Source organism: Macaca mulatta, chromosome 9 (genome assembly GCF_049350105.2).
Source record: "Macaca mulatta isolate MMU2019108-1 chromosome 9, T2T-MMU8v2.0, whole genome shotgun sequence".
Lineage (NCBI taxonomy): Eukaryota > Metazoa > Chordata > Mammalia > Primates > Cercopithecidae > Macaca > Macaca mulatta.
Window position 1 is genome coordinate 138381347 of NC_133414.1, and position 27644 is coordinate 138408990.

Consider the following 27644-nt stretch of genomic DNA (forward strand, 5'->3'; position numbering starts at 1 on the left):
GCAGCTGAGCAGGTTTAGAGCCACTCAACTCTAAGCCCCAAGTTGTGCAGGGCTCAGTTTACATGGCTATACATATAAATTGATGAAAAAATACACCTGGTGAGGTATTCAAGGTGGAAAAATTAAAGAAACTGGTTGGGCACAGTGGTTCATGATTGTTATCTCAGCACTTTGGGAGGCTGAGGCAGGTGGATAGCTTGAGCTCAGGAGTTTGAGACCAGCCTCAGCAACATGGCAAAACCCTATCTCTACAAAAAATAATTTTTAAAATTAGCCGGGTGTGATGGTGCACTGATTGTGCCACCGTACTCCAGCATTGGTGACAGAGTGAGACCCTATCTCAAAAAATAAAAAAAAAAAAAGAAATTGTTAAAAGTCCACAACAGCTAAAATAGCATTTTGCAAGTGGTATAATGTGTTCTCCCATGATAGACAAATACATTTTAAGAGGTATACAGCACACTTTATTTTAATCAGTTTTATGTGTTTGAGAAAAAAAATCCGTAAGTACTTCAAGCATGTATAAGCTATTAATATGATAAGCTATAATATTAATGATGTGATTGCTTTTATAATTAGATTAAATTCACACTGGTGGGACCTGGGTGACTGAAGTTTGGGAAACATGGATGCAAACTACGTTGCCTACATATACAGAAACATCGCTGTGAGTCTGTCAATGATGGGAAGTGCTGTTCTGTACCTGTGATGTTTCTGCAATTGGTGAATCCACCATGGCCCTTCTGAGGAGTCCTTCCTGAGACACCTTTGGGGTGGGACCTGCCAGGTGATGCTGAGGAACACAGCCAAGCTAATGGCTCCCATGGAAACAGGACATCTTAACAGAGACCCAATCCACAACCCTGGATCTCAGTAGCTCTGTGCTCTCACCAACTCTGTTTGGGATTTTGACAAATCTTTAAACAATATGCTTGGAAAACTAGTAGGTTTAAGCAAAAAGAAGACCTTAGTACCTTTGCTGAGTAAAAAGTGCATATGACAATTGTTATGCCCCCAAATGAAACCTTTTTGTGTGCCAACTTTAGAAAAAGGTCAATTTAATTTCAAGTAATTAGCAGAAAGGCAGCCTTGAGGCATGGATCAATGCAAGGAATGTGAAATGCCAGAGCTAGGTCAAATACTGAAGAGTTGGGAATTAATTTTTTTAAAGAAACTTTTTTTTTCCCCAGGGAAAAGAGCCTAATGATTAGGTTTGATTCTCAGTAACTGATTTAACGTACTGAACGTAGCTATTTTATTTATGTCTATAGGTACATCCATAAAGAGCCAAATTCCTGGCATATTTTCTTTTATACCATTTTATTTTATTTTATTATTTTTCAAGATGGAGTTTTGCTCTGTCACCTATACTGGAGTGCAGTGGCATGATGTTGGGTCACAGCAACTTCCACCTCCCGAGTTCAAGCAATTCTCCTGCCTCAGCCTCCCAATTTTATTCCATTTTAAATTAATTATGTGAAAAGGTAGGGTGTGTCTCAGCCATGATCTAGCATTTGAGATCTGTTTCTTTATAATCTACCCACAGCAAACATACACATGTATTTCCCACACTCTGTCAGCTGAGAGGGCCTAGAAGCAATGACTGCCCAGTAGCAGTGAGCCTATCTAGTACCTAGTCTCTAATACCATTCTCCAAGGAATCAGGGCTTGTGGAGAAATGGCTGACTTTAGGACAGGAACAGGAAATATACCAGGTGAACCCAGTGCAGATTGCAGTGCCAGAAAAGAAGGAAGTGCTAGAACACACACACACACACACACACACACACACACACACACACACCTCTCACAGTTACACCATCTCTCTCACACACACTCTGACACGTTCTTACACATTCACATACACTTTCACACACTCAAACTCACACACTAACATACACCCACACACTCACATATACTTTCACACACAAACTCACATACATTCACACTCACTCACATACACCCACACACTCCCAGAGTCACTCTGTCATACACAAATACACACACATTCTAACACACAGATACACTTTCACATACATTCAAACTCATGCAGTGACATTCACACTCACACATTCTCAGTGTCACACTCTGTCACACACACTCATTCTAACACACTTTCACACACATTCAAACTCACTAACATTCACACTCACACACTCATACACCCACACTCTCTCACACACCTTCACACATGCACACATGGGTGTATGTCAAAGAGACACAGGAACCAATGAAAAGAACTCTCAATGGCCAAAGTAGGAACAATTTGAGCAATAAAATAAATAAGAGTATTGGATTACATTCTAAAGTATAAAATAAATATCTGTATTAGTCTATTCTCATGTTGCTAATAAAGATGACCCAATACTGGGTAATTTTTAAAGGAAAGAGATTTAATGGACTCACAGTTCATACGGCTGGGGAGGCTTCACAATCATGGCAGAAGGCGAAAGGGAAGCAAGACACATCTTACATGGTGGCAGGCAAGAAAGCATGGTCAGGGGAACTCCCCTTTAAAAAACCATCAGATCTCATGAGACTTATTCACTATCATGAGAACAGCATGGGAAAGACCCGCCTCTGTAATTAAATTACTTCCCACCAGGTCCCTCCCACAACATGTGGGGGATTGTGGGAATTACAATTCAAAATGAGATTTGGGTGGGGACACCGCCAAACCATATCAATAACCATGAGACCACATTAATGTCGTTAAATGATTAAAAACATAAATAGGGAGCACAGACAAATCTCACATGCATGAGAATTCCAAATAATGGATGCAGCTACCTCCCCCTCCAGGGGTGCAGCGTAACTACCCACTCCTCAAGTGTGGGATGTGCACAGTGACCTCCCTCCAGGCAACAGAGCATGGGAAGGGGAAAAAGGAGCTTTACAAGTGGAGAAACCTAACAAACACAACCTCAGCCAGGTGCTGAAGCATCCACAGATAAGACATATGGACAGTATGTCCCCTTGACATGGTGTAACAAGACAGGGAATTTGCCTTTGTGATCTGCTGCCCACAACAGACAAGTCCAGTCCCATCATGAGAAAAACGCTGGAAAATCCCAGCTGAGGGAAAGTCTATGCCACTCCTGCTCACTACTCCTCAAAACCGTCTAGGTCATCAAGAACAAGGAAGGCCCAAGAAACAGCCACAACCCAGAGGAGCCTTCAGAGACACGACACTGAACATGATGTGGGGTCCTAGATGAACCGTCAGAAAAAGAACACAGAGTCAAAGCTAAGAAAATCGGAATAAGGTACGGACATTAGCACATAATAGTCCATTGATATGGGCTTGTTAATTGTGACAAATATAATAACAGGGGAGACTTGGTGTGAGGTACATGAGAACCACACTATCTTTGCAATTTTTTTTTATAAATTAAAAATTGTTCTTATATAAAAAGCTTATTTTTAAAGATCTAGCGAGAGTAATCTTGGGAGGATGGAAGGGTGGGAATCAACTTTTATTCTTCCTTGCCCCAAATCTCCAGTGGGCAGATTTGTCTAAACACATGCAGTCTCGGGAGACACGTGTTTCCTTTTGACCTTTTACGTGTGGTGCCCACCATGCATTCTCAATGGGGATGAGCAAAATTGGTACCAGGAAGGTGATGAAAATTCTTAGATGTTACAAAGGTTGTTACCCTCCAAAGCTGAGCTTAGCATAACCCAATAAAATCTTAGTCCTTAGTGTTTGAGTTCTCTTGTTAGGGAGAAATTAAATTTAAATTCATTTAATTTTTCTCTTTAGGAGGTAGTAATAAAAAATGCTGTGAAAGCAGCAGTGTACACCACGAACAATGCATGTCTTCCTCACATTCTCAGGGACACATGCAAGACACAAGAGCATGAAGAGTGTGTTAAATACATCCAAAAGGAAATTCTTCCCACAGGGGCTCTCTATGCAGCTATATGTTACATTCTACAAGGGTGCTGTAGTCAAGTGTTAATATGATTTTATATATGTGGTTGCAGGCACTATCAGGATAGGTACAAAAATGTTTCTCACTTTTTAAGGAAAGAATAGGAGGATTTTTAAAAAATCTTAACTTTACATTTTGGTTGAACAAAAACATCTTCATTGCCATCACAACTACTTATTGAGTAATTATTAAGGAACAGTCCTCACTGATTATATGTTGCAACTTCAGAGAAATTCCACAGTAAACACATAGAAGAAGGCTTCCTCAGGTTTCCTGTGACATGAAATTATAAAATGCAACATTAATACACATTAAATCTCTCGGGAAGATAGGCTCTTCAGTTTAAAGTAAGATTTTAGAATCCTAATCCCTTCTGGAAGTTATATGTTCTTCCAAATGACCTCAATACCCAGAATGTTCTCTCTCTTATTAAAAAAATTTCAGGCTTAAAAAGAAAAAAATATTAATTGTCACAAATGAACTACACAGAGGTAATTGTGAGAAATGGGGAACCAAGGTATGCAGTATATAAAAATTATCTGTAGTGTCCTTGCAATTTTTCAATAAATCCAAAACTGTTTTAAAATAAGTTGTTTATTTTTTTAAATCCCACATGTCTGACTAAGTACTTATTTAAATCTCTTACAGTCTGTGAGCTTCTCAAGGGCAGGATTGGGTCCCATTCATCCTTGTTTCCTGGGAACTTGACCTCGGGTCTCAGAGACAGCATTTATACGTCCTTGGGCAAATGTACAACTGAAAACAGAATTCATCAAACTCCTTCTCTCCTAATATCAAGCAACTATAAGCCCTACGTGTTGGTCAAACAAAAAGCATTACTCAGGATTATAAAAATATATTTTACAATTTCTGTCTAAAGAAGGTAAATCATGGTATCTCCTGCATTATCCAAATTTGTTATTTTAAAATATCATTTTTTTTTTCAAAAGGACCCAGTTTAATGATGATGACAGAAGCTTGTAGGGGAAGGAAAAGGTACAGAATCTAAGACAACTCGATTCAATAAAAACAATTTAAAAGTTTGATATTAAGGCCTTGCTAAGAGGTCATAAGAAAAAAGCGGGTGGGTGGTGAGTGTTGTTGGAAACGCAGAGCCCCTCCTTGGTTGAAGGAGAGCTCCCTAGGCCAGGCACACAGTTGAAACAAGTACAATACCTTGGCCTGCTTTCTCCTCTTTGTGTGTTGGCCAAAAAGGAGGAGTGAGCAGGAAAGACCCTGGCAGGGAGCTGGGATGCAACAATCACATCTTGTTGAAGAAAGCCAGATCTCCCTCGGAGGCAAGATGGGCAGGGAGGGAGCTCTGGCAAGTGCTCACCACGTCTGCCCCCCTGAACCGTGACCTCAGCTGTCTGGAGTCAAGATTTATGAAGCAGTCCTGATATGATGCCCAGGGGAAAGAAAGTTAAAGATTTTTCTGAAAGGTAGCAGAGCACTATGCAAAGAATACTGGATTTCAAATCTGACAGGCCTTGGCCCAGATGCTAGTCTTCTCGCTTAACGGTCTACCTCAGGGTGGGCTGGGGGAGTGGGGAGCTTCAGCATCCTCATCTGCAAGTGTGCACAACAGCATCCACCTTGCAGGGCTGCTGGGGGCATCCAGTGAGCTGATATCTACGGAACATGTAGCCCAGAGGTTGTAAACTGTGGCCCTTGGGCAAAGCCAATGCACTGCCTGTTTTGGTTCAGTCTGCAAGCTAAGACTGGTTTCATGTTCTAAAATTGTTTAAAAATATTTTTTCATGACACATGAAAATGATACTAAATTCAAATTTCAACGTCCAGTAAGTTTTATTGGAACACACCCATGCTCATTCATTTACGTATTATGTACGGCTGCTTTTACACAACAACCCAGTTGAGTCGCTGCAGCAAGTACCATTATGACCTGTGTTGCTGAACATATTTACTGTTCAGATTTTCCCAGAAAAATCTGCAGAACCCCAGTCTGGCTCCATCCAAGGCCAAGAGGGGGATCCCAGTAACTGCCAGCTTCCTTTCCTTCCTCATCTTTTCTCACTGTGCAGTGGTTCTCAACCAGTGGCAATTTTGTACCCTAGGGGCCACGTGGCAATGCCTGGAGACATCTGTGAGTGGAAGAAGGTGGCACTGGCATCAGTCGGGTAGAGGCAGGGATGCTGCTACATATCCAGGAACTCCCAGGCCAGTGCTCTCCCCCACACACAGCAAAGGCTTATCCAGCCCTGGGGTAGTGATAGGAGGACCCAGTGAGGGACAGGAGAGAGGCTGGCATTTGCTGAGTAGCCAGCATGTGTAGGGCGTAACATCAGGTCACAAGGTCACCATCACCATCTCCTTTACAGCTAAGGAAACAAAGGCTGAGCAAGGGCTAACGACAGGCCCAATGCCACATAGCAAGGCAGAGGGAGTCCAAATCCATTTCTGCAGGCCCCAACATCCACTGTTCTTCTCCTACCATGGATGGCAATGATTCTTGAAACAGGTGAGCTCCCAGCCAAGATACAAGGGTGCCAGCTTTTACTTCTCCAAATCCTCTCCCCATAATGGTGGGTTATATGAGGCCTGGTGCAGGAGTTGGGGCCTCCAGCAGCCTCCCGTGTGGCAGATACAGCTTCATGAGGATTGTCAGGCCAAGGGTGGGGTTGGGGTTCCCACAGAAGGTAAGAAGCTGGATGGGATAGACCATACCCAGGAACCCAGAGAGTCTGGAAACAGTGTTCCAACCATGAGCCACTATGCACGTCCCATGAGGAGATCTACTCCACAGTAGGTATTTTAGTCATTCCATTCTTAAGAGAAAACACCATTGGCTGGCTTGGAAGCTAATGTAAAATAGATGCTTCCTAAGTCCGGAAGGCTAACTATTGAGCCTGCTCAGCCAAGCTGGAGGTGCTATCGTCTAGCCTGAGCAACTCCTGCAATTACCCGAATAATCCCTTAGATAAAGAGGAAAATCATTCTCTGTAGGTCTGGCTATGTCAACCCACCCATGTAGAGTAACAGCACTGCTCCTGGCACAGAGCCACACTGGGGGAGGTGTTCCAGGTAAGACACCACATAGCACTAAAGTGAAGAAGGTAGCATTCTATCAGCTAGACGCAGACTCCAGATGATTTTAAAGGACCCAGAGTCGCCAAAAGGAGATAGGAAACATCTAAAAAGTTGTGGTAGTCAGAGTGGTTTGCAAACTCTTCACAGAAATGGGCAAGGCTCAGGATCCAGGCACAGATAAAGTTTCAGAGTCAGTCAACAAGCATCCTGCAATCACTCCACACTGTGCCAAGTACTGCACCGAGGTGGAAGGGCACAGAGCTGTGGCTGCTGCCCTGAGGGAGGGCACAGGCTGGTTGGCAGACGCAGAGATAAAAACCAATAATGATGGTACTGTGTGATCATGCCAGAGAGCTGAGTCCCAAGTCATGCACGGTTGGGGTCGAAGGCCAATATAGAAGGTAGAGGTAGTACCTGAGGCACAGTCAAAATTAATCTTCGAAAGCCTCACAGCTTTCATGCTTTTATACAGGTTCAGCATTTCTTCTCCACAGAGCACTGGGGCGTTGTTTATTGGGTTGAGCACAGTTGAGGTGGCTTATTTTAGGGGTTGTGCTATTTCATGATATCCAACAGAAAGAACTAGAACTGCTCTTAGGAAGTAAGAAGCTTGCCTCATGAGAGGCAGAAGGAACCAAGAAAACAGCAGATGCCCACATGCTCCTTGGGGATCCAAGGGGATGTGATCACCTATGTCACTTAAGTTGCATCTTGCAGCATCTGTTTCTGCCATGTGCAAGGCTGAATTTGCATGAATTAAATGTGTGCATGATGTGATTGCATATCACAGAGATGTGTACAACTTATAAAGACAAAGGTATGGGAAGGAAGAATTTGGCCAGGAGGCCAGGGGTGCAGGACGGGTTTCACAAGATAAGGTGCCATTTAAGAATGAGTGCTTAAGTGGTGCTTCAAGAATGAGTAGGGCTGAGGGAGTCAGGGGGACATGGGGATAGAACATAGTGCAAGCATGGTGGTAAAGAACATGGCCTATTTCGGCAACTAGCTGCCCTGACAAGCTTCATGGCTAAGATGTAGGAGTGGGGACTCTAGAGTCCAGATGGCCCAGGCTACCCAGTCCCATGGGCATCATGCTAAGAAGCCTGGCTTTGAATTCAGGTGTCATCTGGGACTTCCAAAGGACTGGAAAGCAGGAAGGGAACAAGCTCTATCTGTGCCTTAGACAGAGCACCCCGCCTCCTTTTATAGAATGGAGGAAGACTAATGCAGGCAGGGGTAGAGAGCAGAAAGAAAAAGCTCATGTCAGGATACTGGGCCAGGAGAGTTAAGAAGTGTTTCAAACCTTACTATTTCAGGGGAGAAGGAAGATGACAACCCTATCTTCTAGGGACAATTAAGTGGGAGGCAGAGTCTACCGTGGGGGACAATACATTTGCATAATTGGGAACTTTCAGCTGGGGGTACCTATAATTGATTGGAAGCAGAGGATTAGATCTCAGGGGTCAAAGCAGAATGAGAGGTGTGGATTTTAAGTCAACACATGCTAGATGACAAAAGCCGAAGTTATCGTTCGTAACACCTGACACAGCGTTTCACACAATGGGAACTCCACATGTGGTGGCTCTCACTGCCACTGCCACTCATGCGAGCCCCCAGGTACAAGTAGGCCATGAGGTCACAGTTGAAAGGGACATCACCAGCGGGACCCTTCTTCAGAAGTGGGGCCACAAAGAAACTCAGAGGAGACCAAGAGTGAGGGACAGAGCCAGTAAAATGAATGAAAAGCAAGAACAAAAACATACGAGAAGAAACAAGAGAATGGGGTCTCAGGAGCCCAAAGAAGAGAGGATTTCAGAGGAGGAGAGGGAATGGGTGTCAAGATACGTAAGACAGAGAGTGAAAGGTGTGTGCTGGCTTTGGAAACTAGGAAGCCATCTCTGACCTTGGCAAAGGCCGTTCCAATGACATGTTGGGAATGGGAGCTGCTACCATGGGTTGGGAGGGAACTGCAGGGCGGTAAACCAGTGAATGCGGACCACCTTTCTGGGAAGTCTGGTTGTGAAGGAAAGAATGGGGATGGCTGTTGGAGGGGAGAGCAGGGCTCCATTTTCTCAGCTGTAAAAAAAAAGGCACATGGAAATGTATAGAGTAGAATGTGCCTCTGTCATTTTAATTAGTTGCTATTTGATATTTGAGAACTGCCATATGCTAAGGGAAGCTTTAGTTTCATGTTCTAATGGGTTTGCCTTCTATTTTCCATTTCGCATACTCTTTCTATAACTTCATTCTCACTCAAGAAAGCTGGAAATTGGACATTTCCTGGAGTATTCAAAGGCTGAGCTCAAGTGAGGTCATCTCACGATCAATCACATTTTGACACGTCTTCGCTGGTTCCGCGGTTAATTTTTTCAAGACATGAAATTGGAGTTTGGTTCCTAAAGACACTTTAAACTTTTAGCGTCACCTTACATGTCTGTAGTAGTGTTAAGTTTCTAGTGTATTTTACAGCCACTGTTTCATCTCATTCTCACAATGACCCTTAGAGGGAGGGAATGCAGATAAGCCTATCCCTACATTATAGACAACAACCAACGAACAAAAGTGCAAGCTCTCCAACACACACGAGGTGGCATCCTTTCCTGTCCCTCTACTCCTTCCACTAAATTCTCAGTGGCAGTGATGGCTCGATTCTTGATTTGGAAAGGACATTCTAACATCCCATTCAGAGAGAAAGAGAGGGAAAACTTGACAGTAATTTTACCTAAATCAGCTCAATCGACTTGACTAGCACTCTGGCATTGGATGCAACATTAATTTCCCCAAGTGGATCTAAGCCTTGGGTGCTCACTAAAATCACCGGGGAGTATTTTTAAAAAAAAAAAAAAAAAAAAAAAAGAAGAAGAAAGAAAGAAATCTGCGTGGGCCCGCCCCAAGACCATTTAAGCCATCTCAACAACTGGAGGTTGAACACTGTTACTTGTAAAAGTTTCTGGGTGATTCTAAAATGCAGCTAGGCTGAGAACCAGTATACATAGTAAGTCAATGACGTGGTGAACACCAAATTAGACAGGGGGTCCTTTCTCTCTGGGGGTGTATATGATGGAAGCTCCTGCCACCTACATAGCCAGGGCCAAAACACAGGAGTTGTCCTTAACACCTTGAATCCACTGGCGAGTCCAACAAACTTTCTCTTCAAAATACGTCTCCAGTCCAGTCGCTTCTCGTGCTCTCCATGGTCAGTGTGGACGCCTCCCTCTCCTTCCTGGACAGTTGCACTGGATTCCCCATGGCTCTCCTCGTTTCCATTCAGGGCCCTACGCTGTAGTCTGTGCACAGCTGTCACAGATCATTGTTAAAACTCACTTGCACGCCCTGCCCCAAGCCCCCAGGAACCTTCCCATAGCTGTTCTACCTTCTCAGGGCCCTGCTCATCTCTCTCCGCGCTCCCTCTTTGGCTCCCTCTGTCGTGGTTTCCTTGGCCTGGATGCTCTTCCCCAGAACTCCACATGGCAGGCTCACCCGTCATGTCATTTAGGTCACCCTCAGATGTCACCTCCACAGAGAGGCCTTTCCTGACCACCCTCGGGGCAGGGACGCAGCTCCAGCACCGGGTGCACGGCAGGCACATAATCCAGATTTGGGCATGAGTGACTGAACCCCCAGGAACTTGTTACCGCTTTTTAGCCCAAAGTGCTTTGGGACAAAGCACAGCGGGGCAGGTGACCAGGCTGCCTGAGGTCACAGGGGTGGCCCCATGCTATGGCACCATGGGATGAAGAAGAATGCACATGAGGAGAGAGCGGAGGGACAGTCAGAGCCCCCGGCCATGGGGTGGGGCCGTGGTGAGTGCCTCTGGGTCATAGAGTAATGTGCTTTTCATGCCAAGCCTAGAGTTTGTCTTCACACTCTAGGATGTGGATGCGAGGAATACCTCAGAGGTTTTCAAGGAAAATCGTGATGAGTTAGATCTTCATTTTAGGAAAACAATTGTGGAAATCTGTCTGGAAGAAAGCCAGAAAGGATGTGACTTGGAATTTGAGGCCCCCTGTCTTTAGGTTCCCATGGCATTCCCAGCCAGAAATTGCGGGCTAAACTTCCAGTTCTGGCTTACTGGACGTGTCACGGCCATCTGATAAAATGTTTAAGAGCTAGAGATTTCTGGCAGGGCACAGTGCTTCACGCCTATAATCCCAGCACTTTGGGAGATTGAGACAGGAGGATGCTTGAGCCCAGGAGTTTGAGACCAGCTTAGGTGACAAAAGAGGCCTGTCCTCTACCCCCTGATTCCCTCATCTCTACCAAAATAAATAAATAAATAAGAAGAAGAAATTTAAAAGCTAGGCATTTCTATATAAATAAGGAACGTGCTATACGGTTGTGAACACTGCATGTCACCTCTGGGGAAAAAGAATCACAAAAGAATTAATGTTACGATTTGGTAAGTCATAAAAAAACAGAATATTTATCAGAGAAAGAAGGCCACAGTTCATGTCATCATCTCAGGAGGAATGTCTGTTTCCTACAGGCTACTACCTTCCACAGTGAGGTCACACGTGGGAGGAGCCCTGTGGGGAGGCTTGGCCCCTGCTGCTCCCGCATCACTCCAGGTCTGTCTTATTTTCCGTGCTCTAGACACACCTGCCTCCTCCCTGCACCTCCAGCTTCTTACACACTGGCTCGTCTCATGGCTGGTTCTTTAGAACTTATTGAAACAATTACCTTTCCTTCTTAGAAAGGGTTTTCCTGGCCAACCTATCACAATCCACCTCCTCTCCTGGCCCCTAGAATACTTTGTTGTTTTTTTCTTAACACTTATCACAATGTGAATTTATTTAATTATGTTTCCCTTACTGTAATGTAAGCTGCAGGTGGCAGAAAGTGTGCCTGCCTTCTGCATTGGCTGCATGCCTAGCACCTGGCACATAATAGGTGCTCGGTTAAAAACTGGCCAAACAGAAAGAGGCAGGGAGCGAGAAGCCAATCTAAAAGTCTATATTCTGAGGCACAGCAGGCACCGTTGTTCTGCAAAAAATATTCTTAACGTGAGTATGCTTTGCATACTGAAGATACACGGCATGATTCAGTTCAAAATGAAAATCTTGACTTACTGATAATGAGGACAGACACACACATACACACCTTTGGCCAGAATGCCTATTCCCATGGCATGTATACACGTCCTCCCCATGGGGAACTCCTGCAAACAGGTACACACACGTAACAGACATTGACATGCACCACTTCTCACACAAGCTTTCGGGGTTACCCACCAAATATGAGTACATAGTGTAATTTTACGGCCATACACTGATGCCATAAACTATATGTTGAGATGAGCCCACTGGTGTTACAACAAAATGCTGTCTCCAACTCACCTAGGTCGTCATGCCCCTACATAATGTCACTCACCTGGAATTCTTTTAGTGCAGTGGGCACATGCCCGTCACCCACAGGGCTCTCATTCTGGAGGCAGAAACCCAGAAGAGTTGGGACAGCTACCTAATAATCATGGTTTTTCCTAGTTTTCTAAAAGATGATGCTTGTGATCCACAATTATCAGGTGGTATGCTTGGCCAGCAGCAGATGTGCCAGTTCCTCCTCCAACACACCTTGTGATGTCTCCCAGGTGGCTGGTGGGTAGGAAGGAGGAAGCTGGGGGTCACAAACCAGAGAAGACCTGAACTGGTCCACCCCAGGGGCAGGCCCATAGCCCTCAGGAGCTTGTCCCTCTGATCCCCTCCAGGAAGGTTGCCAGACACAAGACAGGACACATCCAGTTAAATTTGCATTTCAGATAAGCAACACATAGGTTAAAAATGAAAGTATGTCCCAAATATTGCATGAGACATATTTACACTAAAATTAAATACATTGTTTATTTGAAATCCAAATTTAATCAGGCATTCTGTACTTCTAACTTGCTAAATCTGGCAACTCTACCCCCAAGGAAAGTCTATATAATGGCTCCCATAATCCAAGAACCTTTAGAATATTCCATGTTTTTCTATTATTCATGTCTCTAAATATTTTAAATCAACTTTTTAAATAATGAAAGCCCACTCCTCTTTTACTGTATCTATTACGTTGTTTTTAATTTTGCTGACCAATAGCATGATGGAATTTTCTTTAATATCTTAAGTTTTCCTTCCAGAAAATATCAACACCACTATACTTGACTTGTACCTTGTATATTCAATTTGCAACAATGTCCATGAAACAACAATGTTAGAAATACGTGCACATTTGGCATTTGGGTCTTTTAATCAAACCACCAATCTTTCTAAAAGCTCAGTTTCCAAGGTAAGTTCCCTAGATGGAAATCACCTTATCATTACTCACATAAAGGCGGCCCACTGCAACCATTCCAGAAAGTGACAGAGGATGTTCACAATCTCAACTGCTCTTCAAAAAATCTGCTTTCTATTATGAAAAATGATCTAAAAATAGTTCTATATAATACAAGGACCAAGCCATCTGTATGATCTCTTCAAAGAGCTCATATTTCCACAGATTTTTATCACTTTCCAACTGTTTCTACAAGCACTGAAATTTAAGGAAGTCATGTCAGTTTAGCAGATAAAATGCACCAAGATATTAAATTTAATCACTATTATTTCAATCATTTTATATTATTCTTTTACATCATAAAAGGCTCAAATCAAACATGTCAAAGTAAACAAAGTTTAGACTGCATTAAAACTCATGACAAGTGGGTTTTTAAGTTGCATAAATATATTTCTAGCAATAATCAATTCAAGGAAATCAATGTTAATTAAATAGACATAAATATAGAAAAATGCCCATCATTCATTCAGTTAAACTGAACATGGAAGTTGTGTATCTGGGATTGTAACCCCTGGTTTTTGTTCAAAAACTAATTTTCAGTAGATGCAAATAATGTTGGATCCCTCATCAGCACTGTCACATCAAAATTGGTTTGCATTTCATCTTCTTAAGAATAAAGCTTCCATTCTATAAGGACAGAGTTAGCATTAAAGTGAGTAGAGGCAACCCTTGAATGAAAGAACACCAAAGCAGCTAATGTGATTTAAAAGCTTCGGCAGTCTCAGAGCGGAGAGAAGAAGGAAAGGAACTCACCTTGGAGTCAAAGCTCTTCTCTGGGATCCAGAGGCCTCCACTCCAAACAGAGACACTGACAACTTCATCAGCTCCTCCTTGGTCCCATAAGCTCACCCCTGAATCAAAAGGAAAACAGTCCCATATTTCACCCTAGTCAGGAAAAGTTTGGCATCAGAAGCCTATTACATAAATGACACAGTGAAAATATTTGGAAGTTAAATAAGCCCAGGGAAACACTAGAACCCATTAAGTCATGATAAGTGTTAAAACTGCTGAATTCTCTGTCAATCTAACCATGAAAATTTTGTAACTTAAAGAAAACAAAAGTTAATTAATTTGTTCCTTCAAGACCTATAACATGTGCTGGGGTATTATCATAGACAAGATATATAATTCAGTCCTTAGACAAGCAACAAAAATGCAAAAGTGACTTTTTTGAAATGATGAATTGATACTTATTTAAGATCTGCTCTGTATTAAAAGTCACAAGGCTTTAGCTGTATTAAGACTAAATCCATTTATTTTTAAGTCCCAGCGAATCTGTTAAACATAATGCCAATTCTCCTCTCTGCACTTACGGAGTCTAATTTTATATGCTTTAGTAAGTGATTCTATAGACAAAATTAATTTTCCAGTTCAGACTGACTAGACCGGTTTATGTTTTAAAAAAAATCAAGTCATTCAATAAACTATTATACGATCTTGTTTCTTGGGGTCCTGTCTGTTGAACCAGTTAATATACCGACACAGGTTCAATTTAGCCCCATTTCCATAAACAATCCTAATGGAAAGTATAACATTTTTCTCTTCTGGAGGGTGTATCACTTTCTCAACAAATACGCTAATTTCTCTGGGCTTGCTCTCCTATGAGGTCATGTTCCTGCTATTTGGTTTGACCACAGTATATCCCTCAAGGTGAAGGATGGGACCAGATTCCCTCACATGTTATTCCCATTTCTTCAAGCAGGACTCATAATTTTCAGACCTGAGTCATAATAGCACAGTTTTAAGTTACTAAAGAGTTCACATTTATTGGGCACAAATGGTATTGAAATTTTAATCCTAGACATTTTACAGTTCCCCAAATACTTTTAAATCCACACCATTTTATCATGCTCAATGTGGAAGTCTGCAGTTATATTCAGGTTACCAAAGGATTACTACTCGCGTAGTCACTGTCTGAAACAGCCTCTGAGAAATTCTCAAGCTGGTCACAGAACATTTAAAACTCTCAGGTGCTGAGGACCAAGGGGACAAGGAACAGGAATGAACTGAAAGTCCGAAACACAGCCAATGGGAGAGGGCTGAGCTGCGCCCCTCGGCCGCATGGGGAAGGAAGGAGGGAGGGGACTATGGGCCCAGGACGTGTCATCTTCAGTGTGGGGATGGGCTGAGTCTTCAGGGATGAACTTGCATTCAAGCAAGAAGGGTTCTGGTGGAGCAAGCAGAGGTGCTGGCTCTGATGGCAATATCTGTGACATCTGTGGAGGGCTGCCTGGAGGTGAAGAGTCGACTCTCTGAATGGGAGGCATCAGAAGTCCTTCTCCTGGCTGCAGGGGTGCAACCACTGGCACCATGGAGATCTTGAGTAAGTGTGTCTCCCTCCTCCTGTCACTTAAGCCCATGCCTTCCATGTGCTCAAAGGCAGAATAGCGCAGGCTTTGGAGGAAGTCGCACCCCGCAGCAGCACCAGCTCTACCGCACATCAGCTGCCGGGCCGCGGTCCAGTTGCATCTCACGTTTACTCACCATTCACCAAGTATTCAACTCTCTACCTGGGGACAGGCACTCTTGTCAGTGACTCTAGACCTGATGCCTTCTGTTAAAAAAGCCCATTCTTTCTTCTTCATGCCAGCAGCCCCAAAGTGAGCCAGCTCCCTCTGTCTATACTACTGACACCCTCATCTCCTGAGCACAGCTTCATCCCAGAAGGCTTGCCTCTCTCTCCATCCTGTGCATTTCAGAGGGGCACGCAGAGAAAGCTACCCTCAGGACTTGCATTCTTGTACTGGGAGAGAAACGATGAAAACAAGACCAGTTCAGAGAGCAACAAGTGTGTGAAACAGCAGGACCACAGCAACTCTGTTAAAACCGTAACCTTCCTGTAAATCAAACATTATTTCAAACTTGAAAAATTAAGAAGAAAACCAGGGAGACAGCAGAATGGCTGGGGATGGTACTTCTGAAGGACAGGTCAGGAAAGTCCCCCTTTCTTGTTAGGAATGGGGAGCTTATAAGCTGAGAACTGACAATGAGAAGCCTCCAGCTCCACATATAGCCACGAGGACAGACAGCAGCAGAGGGAGCGCAAGACTTTCCTTTCCATAAAATGAGGCAGAGCGTGGTGAGCCCGAGGGAAATCACCTGATGTGTGAGGGGCACATGGACCGGTTTCAACGGCACCTTTCTCGAAGCTTTGCCAAGACCTGGGTCTCTTGCTCAGGACCTCACGGGATTCACACATTGGAATGCAAAGAAACAAAGTGAGTTCTGATCCAGCTATACAGCTCCTGCAGAGGCCGACTACAGAGTGCAATTAACTGAACTTATAAGACAGCTGTCATGTTATTGGAATTGGATTAAGGCAGCTTTAAAATGCTAGCAATTATGGAGTGAAAACGGGAGATCCATCTGAACTTTCCCTTCACCTGCCGAAAACCACACCACGCGGTGAGTTACCATGGGCATCGGTGTAGTCTTTGGAAAGTCAGCTAAAACTGTCAAAAAAGTGATCGCGAGCATTTTAAAATATCCTCCACATAAACAAACCAATTTAATTATAAGGTACTCCTGGCAGTGCTGAGTTTCCAACACAAGTGAATTGTGAAATTGAGTAACCACGAATCAATCCTATTGCCAAGGGTCTGTTAAATTGGGCAGAGAAAGAGTTCTAAAACTAGAATCCTGTATCACCCCCAACCCAACCTCAGCAATGGGGAGGATGGGATGGTTTCCATGGGTATTCCAGCCACACTTCCAAAAGACCTGGAAAGTTTTCTCCCAGGCCTCAGATGCCTGCAGGAAACATCTTTGCACTTAATAGACTTTCCTTGAGAAGCTGCATGTGTGAGGAGGAAGGAGATAATGCGTGAAATCCGGGTCTTCTAGTCGAACCGTTTGCAGGTGCTCCTGCAGGGAGAGCTGTAGGAGAGGCAGCAACTCCACATCTTGACTTTGGGGAAGTTCAGGAGGTGTTGGTGGGGCCTCCTGTTGGATAATCAGGGCGAGGCTACAGAAACCAACTGTAAAGAACATCTTCCATCCTCTGGACTGTTTCTTCCAAGGCTCTTAGTGGCTGAGAAAGACACAGTTATTTAGTTTCCTGAAGGCAAAATATTCCAACCACTGAAACATTTCCTGTTTCACCTACATACTCCAGTATCTTAATCCAAAAGGAGCCCTTTTTGGCAAATATGTTTTCCTTGAAGAGGCTTTATTTCCAAACATTCGAAGGAGAATTTAGAAGCAGGCTGTGGCAGCCTTGTAGAATGTGGTGCAACCTTTTTGAGAAATTGAGTAACTGCACTATTTGCTGAGTACAGTATTTATTATCTATGTACATGGATAATGAAGCCATCTCTCAGCTTTTTAATTGGCTGCACAACATCCCCTCAGCAGTATCTGTAGTCAGAAGACCGTTTCTTATGAGCTTTTCTTATGTATTTATACATTAGTATTTCCTTTAGATGATGCAAATAAAAATTTTATTTCTACTGCACGGATAGACAGAATAAATTATACACAGCTGTGAGGCATCAGAATATATTTTATAGAGTGATCTTATTGATAAATTATAAACGCGGGAGCTGAATGATGGATACATTCAAGCCCGAGAAACCCGGGGAAAAAATATGACCCTATAAAATACACAGTTTGCATATATTTTATTTTTCATAATATATATTTGGGCATCAATAGAACTCATAGTTACCTAAATAAGAAATGTGGACAGATTATACTGGGCAGGAAGTTCCAGGTTTTTTGCCACTGGGTAACCTGACACACTGCTTGCAGTTTTGATAAAATGGCCAGTTTGCTTCAGCCTCAGAGTGGAAAAACACATATTAGATTGTTCGTCTCTGATGGTTATCTGCTGTGATCATCAGCTGTGCTTTCCCATGGGAAGTGTGTGCCTGCTTTGCTTGTCTCCTCGTCTGAGTTTGTCATTTTCAGATCTGATTCAGGCTGGTCAAGATTGCAATGAAAGTTTTTAAGGTTATGGGAAACCAGGCAAAGAAGAAACCTCTCAAAGTGACTCCAGATCTTCCCCTCACGTCACCCAGAGGCTGGCTGCCTGCATGAGTCCTGCCCCATCCTTGCTCTAGCCAACCTTCCTTTGGTAGCTTATGAAGGGAAACAGGAAAGGCTAACCAAGTCCACACCACCCTGATGCCCACACCCGCAAGCTTCATTTCACAAGAGGTGGAGACTGATGCAGTAGCTCGAAGACACATACAGTGAAGAGGAGATGTCTTGGAGCCACAAGACCCAACCCTGGTCCTGACTCCTTGATTTATTTCCATTTGTCAAAGTCTGACATCTGAGGCTCTACCCTCCACAAAATGAAAACTGTACTCTCTCCTCTAAGATTCTCATTAGGTTAAGGAAGCTCAAATGCGTCAACATAGTAAAGGGATTTGAAAAGCTTAATGCATGAAATCAGTCTCAGATATCAGAATCCAAGTTTCTAGACTTTGAGGCCGTGTCCGTTTAACCAAACCACACTATTGGTGTGAAAATCACAACTCCATACTGATTGTTTGAAAATGCCAGTGTGTAAGTGGGTGCCAGTGGGAATCGTCCTAAGCCACCCAGTGGGCCATTGAGGAAACAAACTCTGATGAGATCATTAGTCAAGAGAAACTTAAATATCACACCTGGAGTTCTGGTTTGAAAGGGAAACCATTATCAACACCTACGTGAACTTTAAAATGGAGAATCAATCTGAGATGCAAAAAGTAGAATTAAGATAAACATTATTTTGAAAAATCTAAGTGAAAGCAAAAAGTTGAGGCGGCCATTTGCAAAGAAGCCAGGGACAAGGTTTCGGAAACTGATTAAGCAAATTTTTTTAGCCCCTGAATATCCGAGACCTAAAGAAAATCTTACAGAACTAAGCAACTCCTTGTCTCAGGGCAATATGTTGGTGATGCTCCGATAAACAACAGCAAGATTTCCTTGGTTCAGATTCACATTTTCCATCTTAACCAAATAATGATGTAGTTCTTTCATTTTAGCTGCATGCTCCCTACATGTAAATTAGTGATGCAATTTTAAAATAACATAAGTGAAGGATCCGCAAAAGAACCAGTGGCAAAAGTTAAGCTGAAAAGAGTTGCTTTATAATGGAGAAACCTGACAAACCCTGCTTTAGCCAGACGGTCAAGGTCAACATCAACAGTGATAAGTCCTGTGGATGGTACGGCCCTTGACGTGATGTGATGATAGTGACGCTTCCATCTGTGATCTTCTCCTTCAAAATCCACAGCCCCCGTCTAACCATGAGATAAATTCCCAAAGAGGTACACTCTAAAATATACCAACCAGTAATCTTCAAAACTGTCAACATCATCACAAAAAGGACAGTCTGAGGTACTGTCACAGATAAGATGAACCTAAGGAGACATGACAACTAAATGTAATGTGGTATCCTGGATGGGACTGAGCAACAGAAAAAATGCACTCAGTAAGAACCAATGAATAAAGTATAAACCTAATTTAAACTATGCTAATATTGGTTTACTAACTGTAACAAATGTACAATACTAAGGTAAGATGTTAAGAATAGGGGAAATGGGATGTGGAGTGTCTGGAAACCATCTGTTCTAGCTTTGCAATTTTTCTGTCACTCTAAAATCGTTCTAAAAATGAAGTCTACTAAGAATAACTTTTAAAATGTAATCGGAATTTTGCAAGAATAATCATGTCATTCTGGAGCAGTTCAGTACATATCAAAAGGCTCAGGGATGACTGGTTATCACTGGGGGCTCTGAATACCAGAAAGTTGGCATGTTTACCATTCACTGCTCTTCCGACATTGCTATTTGCTTAGACAGAAGATGCAGTACCTGCAGGCAAGCTAAAACCTTGTCACTGACAGGGTTTCCTGGAGTAGGAAAAGGGAGGCATGTGAAAATAATTGATTCTCAAGCAGCTGAAAGGGCCTTCTGAGTACTCCAGCATATTCTAGAAAACACAGAAACAGCAAGTTGAAATAAAAACTTAAAATTTTTTGCATCATTGGCTACAAGGGTCCAGGATGGCAGAAAAGTGAAAGGGAGAAACTGACACTTGGTTTGGGAAGGTGACACCAAGTGACACATGCATAAACACATTGATAAAACCGTGTCAAGACAGAACACAGCTTCTCTCAGAGTCTAAGATTGTAGCTACCATGCTGGCAGGCTGAATTATGAAGATGTAGGCAGATGTAGGAGAAGCAGCATAGTATTTTGAGTCAGAAGACACGTCCTGCACCCACCACACACTCTCAATGATCCTGGGCAAGTTACTCACATTCCTTGCGATTCAGATCCTTGATGAGTGGAGCTGAACTATGGAACACCATCTGCCACAGAGGGCCGGCAAGAGGATCAAATGAGATCATGGATGCAAACGTGTACATGGTGTATTAGTCAGGTTTTCCAGAACCAATAGAATACGTGTATATAAAACAGGGAGTTTATTAGGAAGAACTGGCTCACACAATTACAAGGCGAAGTCCCAGGACAGGCCATCTGCAAGCTGGGAAAGACAGAAGCTGGTAGTGGCTCTGTCAAAGCCCGAAAGCCTCAAAACCAGGGAAGCCGACAGTGCAGCCTTCAGTGTGCAGCCAAAGGTTGGGAAGCCACTGGTATAAGTCCCAGAGTCTGAGGTCTTCAGTCCCTGAAGTCTGATGTCCCAGGGCAGGAGGAATAGGAAGAAGAAAGAGAGCCAGAAGGCTCAGCAAGCAAGCTTATCCCACCTTCCTCTGCCTGTTTTGAAGTCACTGGTGCAAGTCCCAGAGTCCAAAGGCCAAAGAACCTGGAGTCTGACGTCCAAGGGCAGGAGGAGTGGGAGGAAGCATCCGGTACAGAAAAAGAAGGAAATCAGAAGCCTCAGCAAGCCAGATCATCTTACCTTCCTCCACCTGCTTTGTTCCAGCCGCGCTGGCAGCAGATGGGAGGCTGCCCAGCCATCCTGGGAAAGGAAGGGTCTACCTCTCCCAGGCCACCAACTCAAATGCCAGTCTCCTCTGGCAACACCCTCACAGACACACCCAGAAACAATACTTTATCAACCATGTAGGCAACCCTCCATCCAATCAAGCTGACACCTAATATTAACCATCATAGATGGATATCGTTTAGTTTAGGTTGTTATTTTTGTTTTTTCCTAATCCGTCATTGGAAAGAAACACACCAAAATGCTCTTGCTGGCTTTCTTTCAGTGCTGGGGCTATGAATTCATTATATTTTTCTTCTTTATGCTTGTATGTATTTCTGGCTTTTCTATAATTGGCACATATTACTTTTATGATGAAAAAATAAACTTAAAAAAATCATTTGGACTCATGATGACAAAACAACAGTTCTCCTGGCACCACAGATACACAGCCTCGGGCGTGTTAGAGGACAGAGCCATTTGGAAATAAAAGCAATCAAGTGCTATGGAACAATTACAATTTGGAAAAGATGTTTTATATGTCATTCTGAAATTCAAAGAAAGCTAGTTACGGCTTCTCATAAATGTCTAAATAGATTCATACACCAAGCACGAGCTGTCTCTACTACACATAAACATAACTGTTCATGCCTATGGTGCCTCCCAGCTGTGGGGAGCAAAGTCGCTTACAACAGTAACTTACATTTTTATACCCCTGTTACTGGTCAGTGGGATACTAATCCCGTTTGACACACTGTGAGACTAAACTATAGAGCTGTATAGGTTTTTCTCAAAGTTGCCCAATAATATAAATGGTGGAATTAATGGCAAAACCTAAGCCCTCTGCAATGTCAAATACATACAATCACTTTGTAACATTTTTGCAGAGGGTCAGAATTCTTCAATGTTTACCTTGCAAGAAATGATGTAAGGGGAAAATGAAACTAATGATTAAAACCTAGGAATAATTTTTGGATCTTGACAGCAAAAGAAGAATGGAATCTTGTATATTTCATTAAGTCTTGCAAACTTATTAAATGGAATTAAACAACAATGAAAAACAAGTCATTCTGCATCTACACTAAAGCCCCAGCTCCATGTAACGGCATTCTCTCACATCCCTCCTGCTTCGCTGGGTATCTGTGACCACCTTCTGCCAAAATACACACCAACTTGGGCAGCACTCTGTGATTCTGGATTTCTTCCCCTCCTCTGCCCGGGTCTTGCCTCCTCCACTTGAACATTCCCCAAGTCTCAGTTCTTGGCCATCTTCCCTCTCTACCCTTACTGTTCCCCAGAGAACTCATTAATTTTTAAGCTGATGTTACCCAAATCAATATTTTCTTCCCATCTGGCCACTTCACCCAAGCACAGTCTATATTTTATCTACAGGACATGTTAATTTCAATGTCTCATCACCATCACCACCTCACATTCAATGTGTTTAAAAATCAAAGGTTTTTAATCTTCACCCCCCAGCGAAAAACCAACACATTTTCAATCATACATGTCTTGTCAATACCCCATCCACATTCATCACCCTTTATTAAGCCATGTGTCTGGATGACTGACTTCTTTGACAGAGTCCTCTTCCTGTAAAACTCCAGTTGGGCGTTTTGTGCTTTGCTTTTGTTCTTTTGTCTTCTAAAAGATGCTCCCAGTTCTTAACTGAATACTTCTAGATAGCCTCATCATCTGCAAGTTCTCCCCTTCCAATCTTAACGGGGAGGGACATTTAACAAGAGCAAACATCTATAACAGGTGTCTCATCAAGAGAACATGAATGTGAAAACCCCAAGGCAGTAGAGTGCTTTGTAGGTTCCAGGAACAGCCAGGCAGTCAGTATGGCTAAGATGGAGTGAGAGAGGGGATGCAGAGAGGGAGGAGCAGAAGTCGAGGTGGTAGGCAAGGCCCAGACTGTGGCAAGCCTTTCAAGGCAGGAAAATTAGATTTTATTTGAGTGAAGTGGGAAGTCATTCTAGGGCTTTTTTTTTTTTTTCTTTTGAGATGGAGTCTTGCTCTGTCACCCAGGCTGGAGTGCAGTAGCACGATCTCAGTTCACTGCAACCTCTGCCTCCTGTGTTCAAGTGATTCTCCTGCTTCAGCCTCCTGAGTAGCTGGGACTACAGGTGCATGCCACCACACCCAGTGAATTTTTGTATTTTTAGTAGAGACAGGGTTTCACCATGTTGGCCAGGATGGTCTCGATCTCTTGACCTCGTGATCCACCCGCCTCGGCCTCCCAAAGTGCTGGGATTACAGGTGTGAACCACCGCGCCCAGCCCCAGTCTAGGGCTTTTAAACAGGCTAACTGTGACCCATAATGGACACGTACTCTGCCTAAGAATGGATTGTATAAAGCCTGAAGAATGGATGAATGAGAACTATTCATAAGGCAAACACGGAGTGTTGAGCATAGATTACATAATCAAGAAATAGTTATTGATTATAATGAATGCTAAATGAACAACTGCTATGCAAGCAAGCCCCATTCTAATCTTTTATAAGCTTACCTTGTTTAAGCCTGACAACAACCCTATGATATTTATCTCCATGTCATAGATGATGGAACTGAGGCACAGAAGTTAAGCAACTTTCCCAGGATCACACAAATCATGAAGCCAGGTGGCTGACCCACACAGCCACATTACAGAATGCTGTGCTCATAATCCTACTGTGTGATAAACAAACAATCATGCTGGTTAGGAAACACTTGAAGTATAATTCACATGCTTTCCTAAGTTCTGGAAAACCTCATGTCCTGATAGCACCATCTTGCTCTCTCTACTGCCACCATACTGACCACCCTCCTGACCCCTTAATAATGCCCAGCTATGTCCTACCTCATGGTCTTTTTTATTTTTTGAGATGGAGTCTCGCTCTGTTGCCCAGGCTGGAGTGCAGTGGTGCGATCTCAGCTCACTGAAAGCTCCACCTCCTGGGTTCAAGCAATTCTCTGCCTCAGCGTCCCAACTAGCTGGGTTTATAGGTGCCCCCACTATACCCAGCTCATTTTTTTTTTGTATTTTTAGTAGAGACAGAGTTTCACCATCTTGGCCAGGCTGGTCTTGAACTCCTGACCTCATGTTCCACCTGCCTCGGCCTCTCAAAGTGCTGAGAATACAGGCGTGAGCCACTGCGCCCAGCCATGGCCTTTGCATTTGTTGTGCCCTCTGCATAGAATACTCTACTGTCAAACCTTCACACGCCCCCAAACCTTGTTATTCAAGTCTCTGCTCAAATGTTACCCCTCAGAGAGTCTTCCCTATGTAAATACTTTTCCTCTCAACCCAAGTTGCTTCCCGGCCCATCATCCTTTATGCTGCCTACAGCAACTATCAGTATCAAATCGTGTTTTATTTATTTACCTCTGTCTGTCTCTACCACCCCTCCATCAAAAATAGGAATAACAAGAAATAGGGGCCTTGTCTATCAAATTTATTGCTGTATCTTCATGTGCAGACAAATATTTGTGCAATGAATTATCATCAAACAAATTAAAATTTCCATGGCCTCATTGTGATCATGATGAGACAGGGATGGGGTCCAGGGCTTTGTTCTCATGAACACTCTGATGGGTGATTGACTTTGAGCTCACCCAGCAATGTCTGGTTCCTCGCAGGTGGATGCACACAACCAAATCCACATGAGCCTTATTTATAAGCCAGAATTCCAATTTGCTTATTTTTAATGAGAAAGAACTGCCAAGTCAACCAGAGTCCTTGTCTAAAACATTTTGTTCATTATCTACCCAGCAGGAAAGCTTCCTTGAGAAGCCAAATTAAGAGAAGAACAGAGAACTAAGGGACCATAATAGCAATTGTCATCATGGTAGCCTGATATTTCCTCCTGTTTAAGGATCCATGCCTGCTACATTAGCCGAGGGGAAGCTAAACCCCAGCACGTACGTGGCTACACACCAGAAGGCAGTGGACACAAGTTGATGATTTGAATTTGAAATGTATTTTCTATAGACTCGGTTAGTTTTTGAAGGCTAGCTCTTAAATGCCTTTTAACTCATATAGTTGACTTTCATATCACCATTTAGAACATTTCATTTTCTTTATGAGAAAAATGCACTTTGACTTCCAATGTGGGTAACAGTTTCTATATCTGAAACCTCATGCGTTTTTATGGGAAAATAGAACCTGAATTCCAAAAGACAACAAGAAGCGGCATATCCTGTGTCCCATGCCCGACAGCAGGAATGTTCATTTCCCCTTTTCCCCACCTGCTAGACACCCAAATGCAGGGACTTCTGTGGCTTGGGCAGGATACAGGTGGGGAACAGGGTGAGATGGGGAATAAGGTGGGACTTCAAGTGCTGTGATGATTGGAATCACAAAGTTAGGGGACACCTGCCTAAGTTCCAATAGCCAAGGAGAAAATGTGGCTATCTAGAGGTAGGTGCTGACATGATTTTTACAACCTTTGATTTTCTAGCCATTGACTTTGGCCATTGAATTTGGAGGACCCAAATGGGCAATCCTAATTTAAATAGTCAAACAGGATAAACAAAACTATTACAATTTAGAATTAGCATCCTGAAGAACTTTTAATTCTATTCAATTTGACAGATATTTATTAGGCATATAGATTGACCCAGGAACATTTTAAATAATTCTAATTAGAATTTTGTTGTTGTTGTTCTCAGTGTTTGAAACTAAGCAGTGTACTTAACTGTTTAAATCCTTGCCTCATCTTACATAGAGAAGAGTAAAGAAAACTGTTCGTTTTAGGAACTTCTAAATAATTTCCTCTCAAGAATACCCACCTTGACTCTGATCTATTCCCACAGACAAGAGAACTGGCCCAATCCAGTATTGGCTGGCAGGTCTCTTATCAGAACAAGAACATTTGTGGGCTGAGAACACTGCCTTGGTTTAAAATCCACGCTAATGATGCATTAATTGTTCTAAATGGATTTTCATTTCTCTGCAAGATGAACACTTAATATGTCAAGCGCCCAGTTTTTCTCCTTTCGGTGTCTGATCGCACAGTGCAGCACCATAAATCAACAAGGTAAATCCACTGATGAGGGCTGGAGGGAGGGTGGAGGGCTGGGGCATGGGCAGGGCTCCCTCCTCCTCTCCGCTGGACCTGAAATGTGACTAGTTTCCCTTCATTCAGCAATGACCAGGCACTGGCAAGTTGACAACTCAATAGCCAATCATTATAAAGAGAAAGCCCTACAAATACTGTTTGGCCACTTATAAAGAAAACAAATTTCTTTGTTGTTTTAATGTGCATTTACTTATCACTGAAATTGAGCCTTCTCATATTTTCATCAGTTATTTTTGTTTCTTAATTTGGGGATTGTTTGCTCATATTTATTGCCAATTTTTAATTAGTCTATTTTTCTCTTATTTGAAACTTTATGTGTTAAGAATATTAAACAGGTTTATTTCTAAAACACACTTCTGGGTCACCCTGAATCCTGCCCTGAGAGTGGAGGCTGGGAGTCACACATCCAGTGACGAATTCTCTACTGCTGCTCAGAAATGGGGTACGGATGTACAGGCTGAAAGTCAACAGCATTTCAGGTTTCCATAGGAGTCTAGAATAACAACTTCCAGTGAGCTCTGCCTTTCACCAAAGGTGGGACCTTCATAGTACAGGGTGCTTAACCCCTGAGGCAATTGAGAAAGGAGAGGATTTGTGGAAAGCCTTTGTCTTAGCACCTGTACATTGAGTGCTCAATTAGAAGCTACCATGCTACCTACAGAGAGAAGAGAAAAAGAGAAACCTCTTCTGAATGTCAGTAGCCTGGAGGCTCCTCCCTGGGTGTTTTCTTAAATTAGACTAGATCCTGCCTACAGGGAGCATAGAGTCTGGTAAAGAAAGGGATAGTGCCTGTAAGAGCAATCGGAGTTGGGCTAGAAACCTGATTGCAGTTGAGGCAGGACGTCTTCACAACATGGATGCCGATGATATCAGGCTTTGAATGGGTAGGATCTGGGCATTCACGTGGGAGGATGGGGAAGGGAGAGGAAGTTTCTTGTATGGAAAAGAGAAGGGGTCCAAGAATGCCTTTCCGAGTTACCCCTTCACCTCCCTGTTCTGCCTATACAACATTGGACAAATGCAAAAGGGGGAGATGAGAGAGAACAAAGGCATATGGGGAGAAAAAAAGTATTCAACGAGCACAGTCCGAAGTGCAGTAGATGCGGTCTATGTCCGCTTTGTTCTAACAGAACACTCTTTTTATTCTGCAGAAGGACTGGACTGAGATTTCCTCCGTCTCTGTGCCACGTGGACTTGCAAACTCACAGAGCCTTCATCACTGAGGAATGTTCTTTGACAGTCACTGTTTATGAGAGTGAACCACAAATTGGGATCCAAGTAGAATGATCAAATTTAGCAAATAAAAATATAGAACTTCCAGTTAAATCTAATTTCAGATAGACAATGAATAATCCTTTAGGATAAATACGTCCCATGCAATCAATACTGAGGATATAATTACACTAAGAA

General features: G+C 43.0%; 1 protein-coding gene across 1 annotated transcript in view; it reads right to left on the reverse strand.

Annotated features, from left to right (window-relative positions):
• Positions 1-27644, reverse strand: part of ADAM12 (ADAM metallopeptidase domain 12) — a 375660-nt gene that overhangs the window by 308282 nt on the left and 39734 nt on the right. The window contains exon 2 of the mRNA XM_001087980.5: positions 14046-14143. Coding sequence (XP_001087980.4) covers positions 14046-14143 — 98 coding nt within the window. The remainder of the gene's footprint in view (positions 1-14045; positions 14144-27644) is intronic.